General features: G+C 39.4%; 1 protein-coding gene across 2 annotated transcripts in view; it reads left to right on the top strand.

Annotated features, from left to right (window-relative positions):
* Nucleotides 1-4,028: 4,028 nt before the first annotated feature.
* The window catches only part of RASGRP1 (RAS guanyl releasing protein 1), a 38,108-nt gene continuing 21,629 nt past the window's right edge, over nt 4,029-20,507 (top strand). The window contains exons 1-3 of one of the 2 annotated variants that reach the window (XM_014249993.2): nt 4,029-4,296; nt 6,473-6,636; nt 19,941-20,046. In XM_014249993.2, the coding sequence (XP_014105468.1) occupies nt 4,265-4,296; nt 6,473-6,636; nt 19,941-20,046 (302 nt within the window). In that variant the 5' untranslated portion in view covers nt 4,029-4,264. Of the gene's footprint in view, nt 4,297-5,184; nt 5,325-6,472; nt 6,637-19,940; nt 20,047-20,507 lie in introns of those variants that run through there. The other variant, XM_088058016.1, reaches the window with a different exon arrangement.

Genomic DNA, 20,507 nt, shown 5'->3' on the forward strand with positions numbered 1-20,507 from the left:
AGTTAGTAACATCTCCTAACTCACCTGACCTCTTGATAATTTTGTTATCAGGATATATGTTCATTGCTTTTTCTAAATTTTACTAGAAGAATTAATTTTAGTCCACTGCTGTTTAAAATTTTCATGATTAAAAGCAATAAAATCTAAGTTTCAGTTATACATAGCTGATAGTGCGAGACTGCTGTCAGTCATTGGCTTGCAAATTATCTGTACATATCCCTAGTGATAAACTTAGGCATAGATCTTAAAGTAAATTTTAGACATCCTCATGACTTTTACCTTTACTTACCTTGATGAATCTGTGAGGGAGCCAAGCTATTAAAAATCAGAAATATCTAAATTTTACTGTGCTGGCTAGCACCATATTTTAAGATTTATCTGAACAGAAGAAAAAGGGAAGAGAAATTTGGCTGTTTTGGGGGGATTTGTCTCTGCCCAGAGTCCAAATCAGAGTACTGATGAAACTGGAGTTCTATATGCACTGCCTGATGCATTTATTCATCTATCAGTCTCAAATTTCCTGGACTGAATGAGAAAACCTCTAATTTGGGTTGCAAAACCATGTGCTCATGTGCATCCCTGGAATATATCAACACTTTCACAATCACATATACAATTCTTTTCAGAGTATATTACTAAGCAATTGGATAAATATTTACCAAACCAACTGCGTATAAAAAAAGGACTTTATTGCTCATTATTGTGAAGGACAGTGAGAGTTTTTTTTCCTGTTTAAAACGGGGGAGCAGACACACAAAGGAAGGGCCACAGAAGTTGTAGTATTCAAAATGGGACTATGAGGACCTTTTTTTTTTGTTGTTGTTGCAAGAAACTAATTAGCATTACTTAGTCCTTTGCATGACAGAAGATGGTTTTTAATTAATTTCCACTACTGAATGCTCAGAGTTCTGCAATTTCTGCAGGTAAAATAATGACCAGACAGCACCTAAGGAATAGAGCAAACAAATGTGTAGAACTCTTTTTGGCATCATTGCTTAATGGGCAAGGAGCTCTATAGAGCTCATAGAAGATGCACAAGTAGCTTACACTTATCTCAGTTATCAAACAATAATTTTATTTCTCCAATCCTCATTCCCTAGCGACTACAAGCCATCTAACTTCTGGAATCAAAGCAGCTGAAAATGGCAATTCCCACTAGTATGGCTCTTTATTTGCCCCTACTATATATCCATTCTATGATTTAAATTGAAGCAGAGGTGCTATGAAAGAAATTATACCTTGTTTCATAGTTAAAGGCAATATCAACACCCATACACATGAGACATGAATTTTGAAGTTCATGTCTTTTGAGTCTTCAAGGGGCCTCTCTACATGGTTACACTGTCAACTGCAATGGCTTAATGACACATTCAAGACAAGATTTTTAGGAGTAGATAATGTCTTTTATTGGAGCAGGAAGTATCATATAGGAAAAAGTACACAGATTTCCAGATGCTGCTGTTTTGTAAGTCTGGTAAATTTTAGCTTCCAACATGATTTCATATAAGGCTACTGCATTCAATTAGGGAAGTCTGGATGAGTGGGCAGCTAGATACACACCTAGTAAAAAGCTTTTTGAATGGCCAGATTCAGGGAGTAGGTGTTTTACTGTAACTGGAGACCAGCAGTGAGCAGTGCTGGGGGAGCTGGTGCAGTGCTCTCTCCTCAAGCTGATGCAGGCAGCATCAAGAATTGGGATGATGATTCAGTACACATGAGGCCAGGGCTGCCATCCAGAGAGATGTAGACAGGCTGGAGGAGGGATGGACTGACCAAGGACAAATGTACAGTCCTGCACCGAAGAAGGAAGAGACCCTTGCACCAACACAGGCTGGGTACCAGCAAGCAGGGAAGCAGCACTGCTGGAAAGGAGATGGAGGCTTTGCACTAATATGAGTGGGTAGTGAAATGAATTAAATTATTAGTTCTGTATTGCAGAACATGTATAATTTTTATTTAGGTTGTCTGAGTTTATTTTCTTGCCTGGATTAGTTTTTGTGTTCACCCCCACGTATGGTAGTACCTGCTCTACTACCTGGCCCACAGTAAAGAGCAGGTACAGACACAGGAAAAATAGCAAACTGAATAAGCTTTAAATAGATCTGAAAGCACAACTTCCAGAAAATTACTTTTACTCTGATTCAAGGCCAAGCTATGCTTGTGGACTTGCAGTAATTTGGAGGTAAAAAGGTGTATCTTGAAGAAAAGCTGAACTCCAAAGATCCAGCTTGAGCTGTGGCAGTAAGATGGTTCTTTCACTTGGTTCTGATGGTAAAATCCACTTTATAAGTTACTATTGCTGCAAAATCTTCCAGGAATCTGAGCACATGAGTACAAAAATACCTAGCTGGTTATGTTCCCTTGGGAGCTATATGGCTCATCCTAGCCATTAGCATCTTGCAACTCTTTTAGTGTGGTATCTTTGTATCATAAGTTATACTTTAAAGCAATTAACTACTGATTTGAGCTCTGAGAATGGAAGAAATATTTTGCTTTTCCACAGAGCATATCTCTGATCCTCTGAGAACACAAACCAAGCATGAATCTCCTTTACACTAGGAGACCATTTCATCTGAAGAATGCCACATTCAAGGATCAGTATGTCAGACTGCTGTCTGGGCATATAAATTAAAACTGAATGTTTGTATGACGTTGTGTACTGTAAAATTTACTTATGGATTACCTCCAGGCCACAAAGCCAGAAAGCATTCTTTCTGTCAAACTTCCATCTCTTTGTGTATGTATGCATGCATGTGAACTTCCCAAGGAAAATGTGCTAAAGAAAAAGCAAAGATGGCTGGGCTGTACTTCTCTGAAGTACAATTCAGCCAGGAGATTGGCTTAACAACACAACTGGCATAGAGCACATGATATGTGACCTTGGATATATATTAATTGTGTTTCTTAAACCAAGCTCTATGCCAGGAATGAGCTTACAACTTACTTAAAAGAATATCACCTGCTGAATGTGATTTCCAGGAATATGTAAGGTTTTTCCTTTTACCTGGAATTCTTCAGCACAGCAAAAGTCAGGTTACCCCAGTCTCTGCTGTGATAATGGTATTTATCACTGCCTCTGAGAAAATCCAGGGAGCAAAATAGATCATTTTGAAAACCTGAAAAGAAATGTGCCATGAGTGCTGGCAGAAGATTATTTTGAATGTTTGAACCTTGTCAGTCTTAAAATTAAAGAATTAGTTTATGAAATCTGTCTGGATCTTGGTGTGAGGCATGTTGGCATTATGATGACTAAGTAATGTTTAAAAACACAAAATGAGCTCTAAAACAAGGTCTTGATAATGCAGCATCTCCAGGACCCTGTATTTTGTACTGCTCTGTTGAGTGCACTTCTCAAAAAAAACCCCAACTATTTGGGCAAAATTGTGTTAGAAGATATAGGGTGACTTTGCCCTTTCAGATTTCTTCCCTATTTCTGATCAGAAGTGGAAAAGTTGACAACATTGAGTTGGAAGAGCTCTCAGAAACTCCTAACCGTGATACAAGAACCATGAAAAGCACCGGGCCCCCTTTCCTTGGTGTGCAGTTAAACTGGAGGGACAGCGTAAGGTGCCGGATAAACCTTTAAGATGGCAATCATCAACGCGGGCACCTCAGTTTTGTGCCTCCAGCTCAGCATGGCACAGAGGCACGACCCGGGCACCTCGCCGTGAGCGGGACCCCGGCCAGGCCCGCCGCCCACGCTCTGGGGCTGGGTGGGGGGCCCTGCTGGCCGCTCGCCCCCCGCTCCAGCCGCTCGCCCCCCAGCCCCAGCCCCAGCCCCAGCCCCGGTCCCTGCCGGGCGAGCTCCGCGGGCGCGGCTCAGCCACGCGTGAGCGAGCCCCGGCGGCTCGGAAGCAGCTTGCTCAGAGAGGAGGGAGGGGAGGGCAGAGGAGGGGAGGGCAGGTCCTGCCCTGCCTTGCCCTGCCCTACCGAGCCGAGGTGGTGCCCTGGAAAAAAGTTGAGGTGGCTTCAGAGCCGGGCGGCGAGAGCCGGGAGCGCGTGTGGGTACCTGGTAAAGCCGGCGGCTTCAGAGAAGAGGAGCCCCAGCTCAGTACTTCCTCCTGCCGATAAGATCTCCGCCGCCGTCGCTGCCCTACTTGAGTCGGTTTCAGCCTCGTCCCGAGGCGAGACGGGCGCGGGAGCGAGGAGGCGATGCGCGGGGCCGCGCCGCTCCGCCCGGCCTCCTCCGCCCCGCGCAGCCCCGCTCCCTGCGCTGCTGCTGCTGGCACGGCCGGCCGGCGGCGGAGCTGCGGCTGGAAGCGCCATGGGGACCTTGGGCAAGAGGAGAGAAAACCAGTGAGTTTGCCGTGCTGCTTTCTGCCCACGGCGGGGGTGCCGGGGTCGGTGTCGCCGCCGAGCCTGAGAGCGAGCGGTGCCCGCGGGGTTTCCGTGGGGCACGGTGGTACTGCCGGGACAGGGAGAGGGGAGGAGAGCGGGAGGGGTGAGCGGGGTAGGATTTCGTTTGGCCCTTTGGGATGGCAGTTCTCGCCGGGCAGGAGGGTCAGCGGGCTGGAGCAGCCTCACGTTACAGCGGAGCGGGAGGAGGGCCGGCGCCCGCCCGGGCTCGGCTCCTGCCGCACGGCCGGGGCGGCCGGGAGAGGCTCCGGGAGCGCCGCTGTCACCGCCCCGCCGGGGAGGCGACACCTGCTCCGGGGTCAGTCCCCAGAGGACTGTCACTTATTTGTGATATCCTCCCCACCGCCAAGGGGTACAGTGGAAATGCAGGGCGGGCACCCCCGCTGCCCCTCAGCGCCGCTGTCATCTGTTTGTCGTGTCGGGTGACTGCTGCGAGAGGAGCTGCTCTAAGGAATAACCAGAGGTGCCGCCGGCTGAGCTTTGCCTGTCCAGCGTGGCCAAGTCGGCCACAGTATTACTGTAAACTTTTTCAGGTGAACTTCAGGTTTTCTCCCAGGTGTTGCCAAAGCCTGAAATATCTTCTGCCTTAACTCCTGCTTTGTTACTGTTTGCTGGTATCCTCTGCCCTGTGTTGAAGAGGTACTGGAATAAAGCTAGTAAAGGGGCTTAAGCTTGTAAAAAGAAAAAGCTGAAAGCAGACCAGGCCCTTGTTCTTTTTATATGAGAACAGGAAGTCAGATCACAAAGCTAAGAGGGAAATCGAGAAAAAGGGGGAAGGGAAGAGAGCATTTGCATGTCAGCTACTGTCAGCCTAACTACGGAGGAGCTCAGTGATGGTTACTGCCTCTGAAGGATCAGGCGTGTATTTTCCTGAATTTGAAACTATGGAGGCCTGGGATCAGTGTTGGGTTGTAAATGACACCGTGGTCAGTTTCCTGGCTTTCCCAGCATTCAAATGAGATGGAAAGGTAAGGATAAGGCTGGACTTTCACGGGGATGAGGAAGGGTCCATATGCATGTCTTCTTAAGGCATGCATATTTTTAACTCCATGCAGGAGTGCCTATTCGGCAATGTCTGTGAATTTACTTATACTGTCTCTATTGAATATGCACACTGGAGAAATTTCTATGCCTTTTCTTTCTGGGACTGTCAGCTGGTTAAAAGAGTCTTGCAAGAAAAGTGACATGAAAGCTTAAGATAGCAGCTTAAAGATGCTGGAGTCACTTGTTTAGGAAGGCTGTGGAGTGTCTGACATAAACCCAAAGAATCCCTGAAATTTCAGGAGTCCCTGAAATAAACCCAAGTTTTATTGAAATGGCGGTGCTTGTTGTTCTTTTGTGAACTGTATGGTTATACTCTCATTTTGCAGTGGTTCCTGATATTTGTAGGTGAATCTATTTCATCACTTTTCATCAATACAATATTGTTCCAATTTACTATTTTACAGAAATATGAACATGTATGCAAGCAACAAATAGCCTTTAATATTATCCATAAATATATACATTCTTGAAGTAGAGGTATTATATGGTCAAAACACAAGACTAAAATTAGATATGTGTTTTATTTTGGTTTCATTTACAATTGTTATTAAATAAATTGATTTGTTCATGTATACTATTTAAAAACAATAAGAAATAATAGTATAGAATAGATGCAAGTTAATATATTTGTTTTGATTGTGAAATACTCCACTCTTAAGTTTTGCTTATATTTTGTTTACATAACAGTGACTTTTCAAATTAAATTAATAAAGTTAGTCTGGTGTTTTCCAATATGTGTAATATTTATTTATTTATTTCTCCTTTACATTTGGTGGGCATACAAACATCTGGCAGTAGGTTATTGCGTACTCTCCAACAAAGAGACAAGACTTCTGATAATCTTGACAGATCATTCAGAGAGCTCTATAACCATGTGCTCTGCAACTGACATTTAGCAGAAAAGAAGTCACTTATTGAGCAGTCCCTTTGGTGTACGCATTAAGTGGGAGGGTTATGTCTTTCAGCACCCTAACCAGAAGGAGTTAATTGTCCTTTACATCTCTCCTTGCCCATACAGCATAAAATCTGCCATTCTGTCTTGTATTTACCTCACTATTGTGCTTTCTTCTAGGCAACCTGCCCAAGCATGCAGCAGTGCCCCTGAGTCAGCGCTGGAGCTGCAGCAGCACTGTCCCAGCCTCTCAAATCACACTCAGGTCATGATGGTGCCGCTCGGGCACCTAGCCAAAGGGGCCACTTTGGAAGACCTTCTTGAAACCTGCATTCAGTCTTTTGGTGAGTGCCTGGAGGTTTTTAGAGTCATTAATTTGTTTCTGTCCTGGCTATGTTTAAATCCCTTAGAAGGGATTTAAAATGATTTAAATCATTTGGAGTATGGAGTATTTGGTGGAGTAGAAAGGTGTTAACTGAGAATTGTCTGTGCTACAGGTGATTGTAGTTTTGGTTGATGGATGTGTTTATGCAGATGTGTATAATGTATGCTGAGAAATTAGATTAACTACTGCTTCTTCTTGAGGGAACTGGAAAAATTCCAATCATCTGCACTTCTAAGAGTAGTTTTGTTGTTCCTTCATGGACCAATTTTGTAAACTTTAGCGAGTAATCGTTATATTTTTGCATATTGCAATAACGTTCTTACAATGCGTGTAAGCAACATGTTGGTATTAAACATTTTTAAACAAGGACTATTTTCAAGTTAGGTGACATAACACTTATTGTGTTATCAGTATAGATTTAAAGATATTTCATTATAAAAGGGAAAGAATCCAAACAGAAATGATAACTGTATTTTTTTAATTTATCAGTTATCCATTTATCCTTTTACAATAAGAATTGAAATATGGATAAGTGGAACCATTGCCTAAGCTGTGTATCCCTAGCTTCCAACTTTTTCATTAGTAAATGTGTTTATATTCGAAATTATTAAAATATGTTATTACTGAAGACACTTGAAGTGATTCTGAATAATTTGCTTATAAGAAGCACATCTGTTTGTTAATGCTGAGTCTTTCAGTGCTTTCAGCTACTCCCAGAGCACATGTGGCAAAGCCTTCAGAAGTAGTCCTTAGAAGATAAATGTACTTGAACACCCACTCAGCTCTAAAATAATTATCTATATAGTTAAATAGTAACACATCGTGCTGATCAACTGGTACAGTGCATAAATAATGTGTAAACAATGACTAATCCTTCGCATTTGTTTAAAACGGGTTTGGTTTTTTTTTAACTTTAAAGCCTTCTAATCAGCATGAACAGAGAAATGCATGTCTGAGAAAAGCTGGTAAAACATGTATTTGTCAGTAATGTCTTGTTTATTTTTTCTTCTTTTCTTCCCCAATTCATTATTGTGAAGGCACTGAACTGCTCTAAAGCCCTAATTCTTCAACAAATGTTGATTGATATTTTTATAAGTTTCAGTTCAATGGGAGTGGGATAAAATATCTAAAACGTAAGACCTTCAGGTAGTTGTAATATTGCAACTACTTGACCAATATTAATGTCTCGACATTTTTATGAAAAAACAGTAATATAAATGTAGCATTATGAAAGTTTAGTATAATTATTAAAGTGATTAATTTAAAGTAGTGCAGGTGAAACCCTGAGTAGGAGATTATTTTGTATACTAAATACTCTAATCTATTGCTAATACTCTGTATAGCAATATAGACATGCTTAGGTGTTCTCACATTCCTGAGTGTCAGTATGTTAAAAGGACTAAGGTAATGAAGAAAAGCAAGTGTACCTGTGCAGTTCAGCTACATACACATGTGAGTCTTTCTTAAGGGTTTCCCACTTCAGCTAGGAAATTGCTGTAGTCCACTAGATAGGGTTTCCTTGTCCCTGGACAAGCTGTATATAAGTTGAGCAAGGTGAATTGTAGTGCATCAGCAAACATCATTATAACTCACTAAGGACTGCTAAAATCATGTTGTGTGCTGCAGAGGTTTAGACCCTTAGTTGGACAATAGTAGTGTCTGTATTTATACATCTTCTATGAAATTATACATGTTCTTATGCTTTGTTGGAACTTCCCTTTAAGTTATTTAAATAAAAATACAACTGTTACAACACTAGATAACCAGAACAATGAAGTTCATTAAAGAAGGCTCTTATAGCTATCACCAAAACCAGTGCAAAATTCATTCACATTATTGTGCCAATGAAGGAGGAGATGAAAAAAACTTTAATCTGAGATTTTGAAAAGGGTTGGGGGCAGGGAGCAAAATGGTGGGAAAAAAGCATAGCTGCAGAATGATTACAGAAATCTGAAGGATTGAGCAAGTTTCTTCTAATGCGTAGTACTGAAATCTTTTAACCTCTATGCTAATAGTTCTGTTTAGGCTGAGATTATATCTTCAGTCTTGGCTATGCTGACCTATAATATTTTTGTATATTATTCTATGAAGTCATTATTGTGATTTGAGCAAGTTTTATTTAAATGTTTAAAGTACAGAAACCCCCAAGAAACATTTGAAGTTTACTTTCTGGAAAAATCCATTGATTAATTTGCTGTCTAGTCTTAAGGAGAATGAGAAGCAGTAGATGGAGATGGTGATGTGTCACATTTCAGAATATATACTGCATCTCCTTAGCATAGTACTTCACAGTACAATCAGCACTTGCTGATGTTACATGTACAAGTACAGTTCCTCTGTAATGGATGCAGCTGAGTTTATATTCCTGGGCTCAATTATACAAGTCTGGAAAAAGCAAGCAGTGTGTAAGAGAGGCTGCTGTGCACAGTGGTAGGTAAGGAAGAAGCTGGCAGCCTTTTGCTGAATATGCAGAGAATATCACAAGAAGGTCTAGCCAAGAAGGTATTAAGAATCAACACACACAGGTGTGAAGAACACAAGCATAAGTAGTTTATCTTACAACATGGATTAGGAAAAGAAAGGAGGAAGGGGACATGATAAATTGAAATTAGAAGTGTAATGACTAAACTTTGCTGCAGTATTGTAAATGACGTTTTGTCGACTTTGTCCAGAGAACCAAGTTAATCCAAAACCTTATTCAGTGCAGTTAACTTAAATTCCTGCTTTGGGGTGATTAGTGTGTGTACTCTTTCACCTCTCAAACTTGCTCTTCTTTAGCTTGGACCAACGAATGACAGGCGTGTGCCTTAGAGACAGAAAAACAGTGAGGGTCTTAAGAGGTAGTTTGAAGTCATGTAGGTGGTCACTACACCTGGAAGAGTAGCATCATACCAGTGTTTGTTCAATAGCATCATGAGGAGATGCTAAAAGTAGAGGTTTCTTCAAGTCCCATGGAAGTTTGAATCAGGATGACGAAGATGAATCATCCTGCAAATGAGTTGCCAAAAGTAAAGGCAAGGATGTAAGTGAAGGCAAGAGTTGGGGGAAAAAATAGCATGATGAGAGATTGAAGGTAGGAAGTGTCTTAGAAAGGAATATTGTTCCTTTCTGAGGAGATCTGTAGAGACTTGAAACCACTCTCACCAGTTTTAAGAGAAGAGATTTGGTTCTACAGGATTATGCAGGTTACACAGGAGAGTGATTCAAAACGTGTTCCAAGACATGTCTCAGAAAACCTCCCAACATTATAAGTAGCTACAGGATGGTGTTACTGCTGTGATCTGGATTGACAAGAAGAATTGTAGAGCACAAATAAATGCATCACATGTATTTGCCTTAGAAAAAAAGGGGAGGAAAAGAGAAAGAAAGAAGGGAGGAGAGTGCATAGAGAGGAAGAGCAGAAGGTAGGGTAAAATGATTCAAAAAACTAGAAAAGGCAGTAGCTAAAGAAAGGTTAGATTCAGTGCAACCTCTACATCAGAGATGTTAATCCTGAACAAAAAGCTCATAAAGACATAATAAAAAATAGATTTTTCATTGGCAACAAAATGACTGAAGTTGTAAGCTCAGGGAAGCAAAGAAGTAGTTAATAAGTCTTGGTCTGGGATATGACAGCTTCAGGAGGGAGATAATTTATTCTGGAGGAAATTGTCATTAGTGACTGTGATTCTGGAGTGGAATTTTACATAGAACAGTAACTTTAACCCCCTGCATCCATTTTTTCTTTTCATTATGTAGTACATAAAATGTACTTTTGACTAGCAGACAGTTCTCTGAAAGTCAATATGGCTTTGTCTCCTATTTTGTTGCTAGTTGTAAAGGCACTTAACCTGTCAGCTTTGTTGTTGGAACCAGCACAGTAGGGTCTAGTTTGCTGGCAGGTCAGTAGAACACAGGAAGCATATACTTAATAGCACATTTTATGTGTGTTCATGTCACAGTTCTTATAGTAATCTTTGTGAGACTATGTAAATGCATAACATATATTTAGTTCAGAAAGTGTTACAGATCAGTGATGAAAAATGTATTAGCAGTGTTCACTTCACTGGATACCTAATTTATTAACTTTGTATCTGCTAAATGTTCATGACATTTATGACCTGAGGGTATCCTCATGCTACTGTGAACTTGAAGTTCTCAATTTCTAATCTAGGAAATTTTCTTTTTTTTTTTTTTTTTTTTTTTTTTTGTAACTTCACAATATGTTAGCACATGGTAAGAGGTCTCTGTTTCTTTCCTTCAACTGTATCTATTTTTATCTTATAAATCTACCTTTTTATCTAAAGTTTAGGAGTGCTTATTTTTTAACAAACATACCTTTCGAAGATTCAATGAGCTATTTTAGCATGCCTTCAAGCTCATAAACCATGTAGGGTCAGAGGGCCTTTTCCTTGCCCACACAAAATGTTTGTTTAAATTGTTTTTACAAGCATTTAAAGATTCCGTTGCAGTCAGGGCAACATGTGCCTTCAACATGGTGCCAGTTTGATATCTGCTTGTTTTCTCTGTAGTCATGTCCTGAAATGCTATCTAGAATTACCTGACAAACAATTCCAAGAGTACACTTGAAAGCCATCATTTATTCAAACACTTATGTTTTCCTAAAAAAGTCTGAGGATCATTTAAAAGCTGAGAATTCCATAAGAACTCAAGATGTTATTGTATATGTATATGTCTGAGTACAAGATCTTACTCGTTGCCTCTTACATTTGAGTGCTGGAAGTATGTTTACTGTAGCATAGGGATGGCCCATGCTTATCCTATAATTCAGACGCTTCAGTTAAAAAGAAATCAAGAAGTATCATCTTCAAATGCACGTCACAGTACAGAGTCCCTGTGTTTGGTTTCTTTAAAGAGATGTAAGTTAAGGGCTTAAGGAAAGCAACAAAAATGTTTCTGAGACCATATAGCTTAGTTCCATGTGAAATCTCATCCATGATAAACTGTTTGCAGTGGAGCTACATATATGTCAATTTTAACCCATGGAGGACTTAAAGGAAGTGAAAAATTGCAACTTGAAAGATTAACAATGTTCTTAATAGAATTTATGTGAAACTAACGCAAATTTCAACTTCTAATGGTCATAATAGTCATAGACAGCTAGGTCTAGGAGTAGGTTGTGATAAGTTGTTCTGCAATGTTTGATCTGTGCTAAACTAGCTTGTTGCCTCAATATGTGGTAAAGTGACATGTTTGTAAACCTTAATAACACTGGGAACCACATCCCGACTAGTCTGGATGAAAGATGCCACAGAATTCTTTTGATAGAAATCAAAAATATCACAAAGGTGCTGATGCTGGTGGCCTCTTAGGTGTAAGCTACCTAAAATGGGGGAAGTTAATCATAGTTGATGTTTTTGGGAATAAAAAATAACTACATTATTGACTTGTGTAGTTACGTGAACAGATAATATTTTTATATTGCTCATATCAATATCATGCAAAAACATATTGAGACTTAGGAAGAGAGTCAGGTATGTATTGCATCCATCTTACAAACAAAAAACCAGGCAATTTAGAGTTAATTCTTTAGAGCTGTAGGCATTTTCTCCTCTAAAATACAGAAAAAATTAAAACTATCCAGTTTCTCCCATATCAGTTATCTGGAAAAACCTGCTCTACTTTTAACATACTTCCTTCCAGTCTTGTTCAAACACTCAATTACCTACTAAAACAATCACAGTTCAATTATGAGATTATTCTTTTATCAAATTTACTATAGAACAAATTCTGATATAGAATTCTGATTCAAAGGCCATAAATTCTTTCAAGGCATATGCACACCCACAGAATGCAACTATGGCTATTTGTTTTTTATCTCTCATGTTTGCCTGAACAATCATTTGTTTTTGTCTCATGCTGCACAAACTTGCAGTGTTCTATCCCTTGCCCTTGAAGCCTGGGCTGAATGTTGAGGTCTCCAATCCACCCTCCTCACCCCCTCCCAGGTAGTTAAATTTTATTCACGACGCTGTTCTGTGTGAAAATGCTGTTGATCATTGTGTGTTAAGTAATCTGAGTGCTATTTGGTCAAACACAGCGCAGAAACCTTAGTATTGCTTGGCAGCATAAACTGTGTTAATGATCAATTAATGACATTGTGGGAGCAGTAGAGTCATTATTGCTCTGTAGAATGCATGACATTGTGGGAACAGAAAAGTAGTTACTGCTCTGGAGAATTCTAAGTTCTGTTTAGCTAACTGTTAAAGTTAATTGTGGTTGTACCAAAATGAAAATGATTTATTTTTTAACCTGATGTCTGTGAAAAAAATTTCCCAAAGAAAAGGAACTTTAGATATCTTTATATATATATTATGAAGTTCTATTTTGCAAATTTGACTTCACTTTTTTTCAATATAATTTTCCAAAGCCAATAAGTAAGTAATAAAACAAAATGAAGAAAACTTAGACTTTTTTCTTTATAAAGCAGTCTCTTATTCTATTTACTACAGGGATATGACTGCAAATTTTCTCTTCATGCCTCTAAATGTAACTTCAGGAAAAATCAGGATAACTTTTATTTAGCAATGCGAAATATTCTAATTGCCCATCACCAGCCAGCTGATACCCAGACAGTTCCCAAGCAGCAGCAGCCCTGACAAACTTGTAGCCTGTTTTTAAATGCTAAGCATTACATGATATGACCTGAAATATCCCAGTGGTCAGCTGGGGTCAGCTGTTCTGGCTGTGTCCCGCCAGGCTCCTTGCTGCTGGGGCACTGTGAGAAGGCATCCCCAGCTGCTGGGTTACAAGCTGGTTTGCCAGGTAAACACCAGTTCCAGAAGCATACCTAGAGGCTAAAGCAAAGACTAGGAAGTGAAATAGGAAGTGAGGAATGCTAGAGCAGGATAAGAGCTGGAGCATGCAGCAGTAATGGAAATCGAGGTCAGGAAGTAGCATCCAAGCAATCTGCAACTTCTTCAAGCCCTTGGGAGGTAAGCAGCTTGGAGTCTTCTAGGCTCTTGCAGTTTGAACCTTTGGGTGGGACAGGCTTCATGCTTCCCTGGATGTGATGACTAGGTGCCCCAGGATCAATCATGCAGTTAGAGGGAAGCTTGTTGTAAAACACTGCAGTGTAAGGGTTAAGCACACATCAGGGTTCAGTGGTCAGACAGTGACAGTGGCCTCAGAAGTTTCTGGTTCTGTTCTGGGAGTCTGTTTTTTCCTACCCATCAGTGTCTATGCTAGCACAGCTCTGTTGCCAAGGATTGCACTTGAATTATTCAAGAGTTGCCGGCAGCTCAGAAAATTCACATGGCTCCAGTATCATGACTTAAAGCTTTGGAAAAAAGTCTTGAATGCTTGAATTATGCTTTGTAGGCTTTGGAGAAAAAGACTATTTGATTAAAATGTTTGCATCTAAATTTGCTAAAATCAATATTTTAAATATGCCGTAGAATGATGTGTGGTGTGCGTCCATGTGTGCAAACTTTTTATCTTCTTCTATGTACCTCATCTGAATTTCCAAGACTAATGGAATGCTTTACACCCACATTGCATTTGGTTTCTCTCAAAGTACATTTTAATTTCTGAAAATTATCCCATTTCCCTTTGACAAGAGCTTTTAGCTCCTTGTTTTCATTTCAAAGAATTATCCACCTAGAGCTCTTTCTGCAAGATGTAGCTTTCCAAAAGCTGTTTCTGAGAGAGGGTAATGATTTTCCCTAGAGATTTTTTCTCCCCTAATGTTCCCTACCCTCACACAAAACAGTCTTATTATTCTTTTCAGATGCATATTATCCTCACTTTTGTCTTGGATGTATCTGCATTGTTTATGAGTATTTGGAGGAACAGGAGAGGGTTCCCCCTCCTCTATTCTGTAGGGAGTTTAAAGGGAGTAGATTTGAAGAAACACCAAGTTTATGGGGTTTCTCCTAACGTGTGTTTGCTTGGCTTGCCTAGAGAGCTGTTGGTGCAGGATGGATCACAAAGTGGTGCAGTTCTTTCCTCTCAGGAAAATACTGATGTCTTCTAAGTTTAGTTTTGGAGTTTTTCTTCCTAAGTTCAATTACTTATGTAAATAAATTTATGTAAAGCTCAATAGTTGCAAGCATGTATGGACAATAAACCAATTTAAAATGATACAAAGAAACAAACCCAAAACTTTGATGCAATTCCCTGAGTTTTTTGGTGCCATCTGCTGAACATCATGTCATTCTTTTGGCCAGACGGGGAATACCCTCATCCTGTACAGAATTAAATGGGAGCTGGAGAGCTCAATGTTTCACCTGCTTTCTGCTGCAGCTAAAACTAAAAAAAACCGTTCTATTACCTAATTACTGTGTCATCTTTGTAGGGACATTCTTATTAAGTTATATTATTTCTGAAAGATATCAACCACTTAAGATAATGATTTGAAATAAAGGAAAAATTCACTAAGGATCATTTACCAATTCACAAAAATCACAAATTTCTTCTTAGAGTAATCAGTTGTAAAAACAGTATGGTAAAGTCCTTCATATACAACATTTCTGCAGAAAAGGATCTCATTGTGAAGAGGGACATTAAAACTGAAAATGGTATTAATTACAATTAATGATATTGTATCCATGCAGAAACTCTGTGTGCACTTTCATATCTTCTGCATATACATTATACATGCACATTAACTTACACTAAAATGTAGGTGTATACAAAGGTATTATGTAAAGGATATTAAGAATAATATTCTAGCTCTGGTGCTAAGATCTCCTCTGTAGTACTATACTCAGGTTTTCTTCATAATGGTGTGGGCTACAAAGGGTTCAGAAAACAATGTCAAAGTTGACCAGAGGATTAGAAAACCTTGAGTCTGAGGAGTAAAAAAAAATGACAAATTTGGTGTTCCTTAGCTCAGAAAATAGGTGAGGGATGCAACCCTTAAACAGAGAAAATATATTGATAAGGTAAAGACAATTTATTTCTGTCTGCTTGAGTCTGGGCTTAAGCAGCTCAAGTTGCCTGAAATGTTTGATTAGACAGAAAGGAGAACTCTTAAATAATATAGAAACTCAAGCACTGGAATAAGTCACCTACAAAAGCTGTGAAGTCCTCATCACTGTAGAAGTTTAAGAACATATTAAACTGAAGCATTATTTTGAGAAAGCTGTTCCTGTAGTGGAGCAGCAGAATAGAATATAGTCCATCTATAATGGCAGAATATAATCTGCCATCAAGTAAGTGTTTGGCTATGATTAAAAACAGTGTAAGTTAAATTTGATGCTGACTCTCAATAATGGTGTCACAGCTGATAAGGAGAATGGTGGCTTCTTATGAATCTGATTCTGACCAAATGTATTCCGTTTAATGAAGAAAGTTAAATGACTAGTTCTGTTACAGGGTATCAAATCCCAACACAGAAGTAGTAAGTCTGGAGTAAGAAGGTTACTATGGATTGCATAAGTTTTAAGCTGAAGGGGAACAGACTATTTCCTGTTTGTAAAGGGAATTTCCAGGGAGAATCTGTAAAATACTCTTGAAACATTTTATTTAGTTTTGGTTGCTTCTAGCCATTTTAAAGTTATCTTGCAGTAGTGCACCTCACATGTAGGGCAGATGCATTGACTTTTGGCTGTTTCATTTCAGTCACTAAACCCGACCACGTACTCCCACATGTACCTGCATATTTCATACCTGTCCGTGTGTTTCATCAAGGTCTTTGAAACCTTGAGATCTTAAGAACGTAAGTTCCCTCAGTTTTCAGATCACATGTTGATTTAATAATCTCTTCAGACATTTATAGCACCATCCCCACACCATCTTCTTTAAACTACTAGAAAAAAAAAATTTGCAGAAGTCTTGAAGAATTGTATGTAGCACATCAGAATAGCAACCCAGGGCTCTCAGCTTTGCGCTTAACTTCTGGCAACTGCATTGTTTTTGGTGCTACATTTTGATAACCACTGGAAGACTTAAGGGAGTTTACAAGAAGATATTCGTGTTCTTAGCAGCTTAGTCACTTATCATGTGATGTCAGCGCTCTGTGATTCACTTCTGATTCATTTCAAATTGTACTCTAGGTGATACAGTTGGAACCTGCTTATGAAATAAAGATGGTGCTTATGAAATAAAGGCCTCTTAGACCTAGAAAAGCTAACTTTTCTTTCCTGTAAAATTCAGTTTGGTTAAGACATCCTTGGCATTATCATTACTGCCTTATCATTGGATTCATGCATCGGAGGGAAGGTCTCAGTACAGCGATGTTCTCTACTGAACACATGCTTTCTCTCAAGTGTATTTACCACAGGCTCGTGGCCATCAGGACCTGGTGGAAAGCAGGTAGTTTGCTCTTAAAGCCTTATTTACTGACTTCTAAGTAATTTGTTTCTCTAAAGCATTCAAGGAACAAGCAATACTTAAGCTATTTCTAAATCACAGATTTTGAGGAGTCACTCACTAGATCATGCAATAGAGTGGCTGATGGGCCTGGATTCGAATGTTCTTACCCTTGTGTGTTCTGAGTCTCACATCAGAAATGGAAATTCTGTAACTGTAGTTTTTAGTGGCCTTGTGCTACTACAAAGGTCATAAAATACTTATCTCTGTCATTGTGCTTTCCCTCATGGAGTTAAATGCTGGAAAAGTAGATTCAACTTCTGCTTTCTTTTTTTGTTTCAGAGTATGTTTATTAAAAATCATAGTACAGTAAGGGAATTTACGGGAGAAAAACATGCAACCAGTTGGTTATTTGTATTTTGCTGCAGTGAGACTAAGCCAAGGCTTACACAGTAATTTGCAGCTTTCTTTAATGTAAATTGACTAACTGAAACACACCCATCTCACTTGAGTTAGTACTCACCCAGTGGTTTTGCTCAGTAGGCTGTGTGGTTAGAAGCAGGTATACAAACGGAAATGAAAAAGAGTTTTCAAACAAGCTGCTGGGGGCTCAGGAGAATGCTGCATGAGAGGCACTCAGGCACGTTTGCAGCACAGTCAGGACACAACTCCTACTGGCTCCAGTGTTTGCACAAAGATGCTTTGCCATGGTAAATTGTGTGCTGCTACAGCTCCATGCAGGCTTGCTCTTCAGTGCTGTACTGGGAACACTTATATTTGTTTTTGCAGAGTGATTATTTTGTTTTTAAGCCATCACAAACACAATGTTGTTTCATTTTTATTTTTTTTTTTTGTGAAGGTGAGTCTTTTAGTTGGATGAGAGGACAGATAGCCCCAAACCTAGTATTGCTTTAATGTGTGCAAAATAATTGCATGTCATTGTAATGAAGTGTATCTCTCTTACAAGATAATCAGGTCTAGATGTGGTGAAGCATAACTACACATTTATTATGCAGGAGAACACCATAAATATGTTGACCTAATTGCTAATAGTAGGCAGAACATACTGTTTTTCTCTGCACCTTTGTGACATGAAAAAGCTAAATGGAAGAGAGACCATCTAGAAAACAGAAATTCAAATGGGAGCCTGTGGCCAAGTGATACCTGTGCTATGTCATAGCAGAGGATTTAGGAATGCACACAATGAAAGTGCTAAGGGAGAGATTATTTTTTGTCTTTGTTGTCTGGAAATGATCTATATTGAGCATTTATGAGAAGCTGTATATTCTTAATAGTATGTGTGCACATATTTATTTGGCTTCCAAGTTAAGCATATATTGAACTGTTTTCCTGGTTAAACAGGAGCTAGTGAATGGAGCTTCTGGCAGAACACCAAGTTTTGTCAAAGGATGAAAACTGATACGGGCCCCTGTGTGTGAGGCGTAAAATAATGTTACTCTTCGTAAAGACACTCAGAGTACAAAATGTCAAATACTGAAGGCCTGAATAAGTATTTATTCTTGATGCCCCAGCCTTCCTCTGCAAATTTCCCACTTCTCTAGCAGAATAACTTGCTGGTTTGGCCTCAGTGCTCATGCTGTAATACCTAGGTAGTTTGTATCTCAGAAGGATTCTTTCAGTAAGGAATGAAATTATGTGTGCACACAAACAAGGAGCACATAATCTTTGATTCATGCTGTAAAACTGAAGAACTTCCTGTTACTTGGGGTCTATGCTCTCATTCGTGGAGCTGTAGGACAGGCAGACTTTCCCCTTGCCCATGTCACTGAAGGTACCTTCCTGTAGAAGGGCATGGAAATTCTCACCCAGTAACTAATGTGGATTATATTGTTTTGCAAATGGGCTAAGTTTAATGTTCCATTTTGGTGATGTGCAAGTTCCAGTGCCTTCTCCCTGCCTTCTCTAGCAATAGATGTCATTTCATTTACTGGAAATCTGCTGTTTCACATCCCTCTTCCATTTTGCTGTATTGTGCTTTGCTTCTCTATCTTGTTCCTGCTACTGCTTTTTAAAGAGATAGCTACATTTGTTCCCATAGAGGTTAATCTATTTTAAATTATTCAAAAAGATACATTTTGTTTTGTATTTGAAAGGGTGTCAAATTCCAGTTCAAGCTACTTAGGTTCTCTTACAACTGGCTGTGGGAGAACATTGTCAGTTAATATTTATACACACTCTCCCTACTGTTTGTTGCAGAAATGGAAACTTTTTAAAGTGTTCTGCTACATTTCACGTCCTTGTTCTTTTTGGAATATGGGGAAAAAAAAAACCAAAACAACCCACAAGGCCCAGAAGACAGATTTAGTCTAAACCTCCTCTTTCACTGAAATCCTTGTAGTGCATAGCTCAAGTTGATGTGCAGTACTTTCAGGTCCACCACAGGGAGTATGCACAGGTTAACCTCTGGGTTTCTAGCATATGCTGTATCTCATTCCATGTGCATCTGTGCACATCTGTGATCCAATCCCTTGTGTGCACTTTGGTGTTATGTGTGTCATCTGTACAAAAAGCCTCACAAACAGTTGGGAGTGTTGTTGTTCTGTTTGATAAGGGTAGTCATACCAATGACTGGCTGATCTGGACCAGTAACTGAACTATTTTGCTCTATCAGTTCAATGAATTGTTTCCAAGTTTATATTCATATGCCTAAAGCTAAGCATTTAAGTGCATTGCTGTGCTGGGCTTAGATAATTATGCATAATTATCTGGGTATTCTGACTGCTTTTGAGACACAGCTGCTTTTTTACTTGTCTTTTTTCTTTTCTTATTTATTTAAGCATCTTCCAAACACAGTAGTGAAATATAATAGTTGCTATATGGCTCTCACCAGAAAAATTATGCACTCCCTAAATTAGTAAGTTACTGCTATCTTCAAAACAGCATACATGAACAGATCTGTTCAGAATTAGGATTCTGGAAAAGGCTGTTGTGAATTGTTTATGAAGGTATAGCAAGATTTCAATATGAATAATCCTTTTTGTTTTTTAGATTTAGAAGGAAATGCATGTCAAAACAACCAGCTGCTAAAAATAATTCTGGCCATGCATCAGTTTTTCATCTCCTCTGCAGACATGCTTCAGAAACTCGTTGATCTATATCCTTTGTAATCTCCACCTGCTTTTAAGGTAACCTGATAGCCTGACAAGTTTGAAATGGGTAAGTAGAGGATATTTAATCTATGGGTGTATTAGTATTCCACTAATTAAATTGCATACTTGTTCTTTATGGTTTTTGGTAGTATGGTATGCTTTTGTTTGGTTTAGGGTTGGTGTTTGTCTGGTTTAGCTTGTTATGCACAGAGGAAAAGATGAAACTCCGAGCCAGGTTTTAAGTAGGATAAATCACCCTCTGTTGGCTGTGGAGGGAATATCTAGCAGGTGTTGGATGGATGCAGGCACCTCAGTTAGGTACTGTGAACCTGGGCCTAAGTTTCAGATCTGTTTCTCTCTCTGTCCACTATCAAGTCAAAGAGCAAAGAACAAAACTGTATAATTGGGATATGAAGATTTTCAACAAAAATTATTTGTCTCACACACGCTCAAAATTGCTGAAATA

This window comes from Pseudopodoces humilis, chromosome 7 (assembly GCF_049639895.1).
Source record: "Pseudopodoces humilis isolate 2021_Gansu_Grassland_sample_001 chromosome 7, ASM4963989v1, whole genome shotgun sequence".
Classification (NCBI taxonomy): Eukaryota; Metazoa; Chordata; class Aves; order Passeriformes; family Paridae; genus Pseudopodoces; species Pseudopodoces humilis.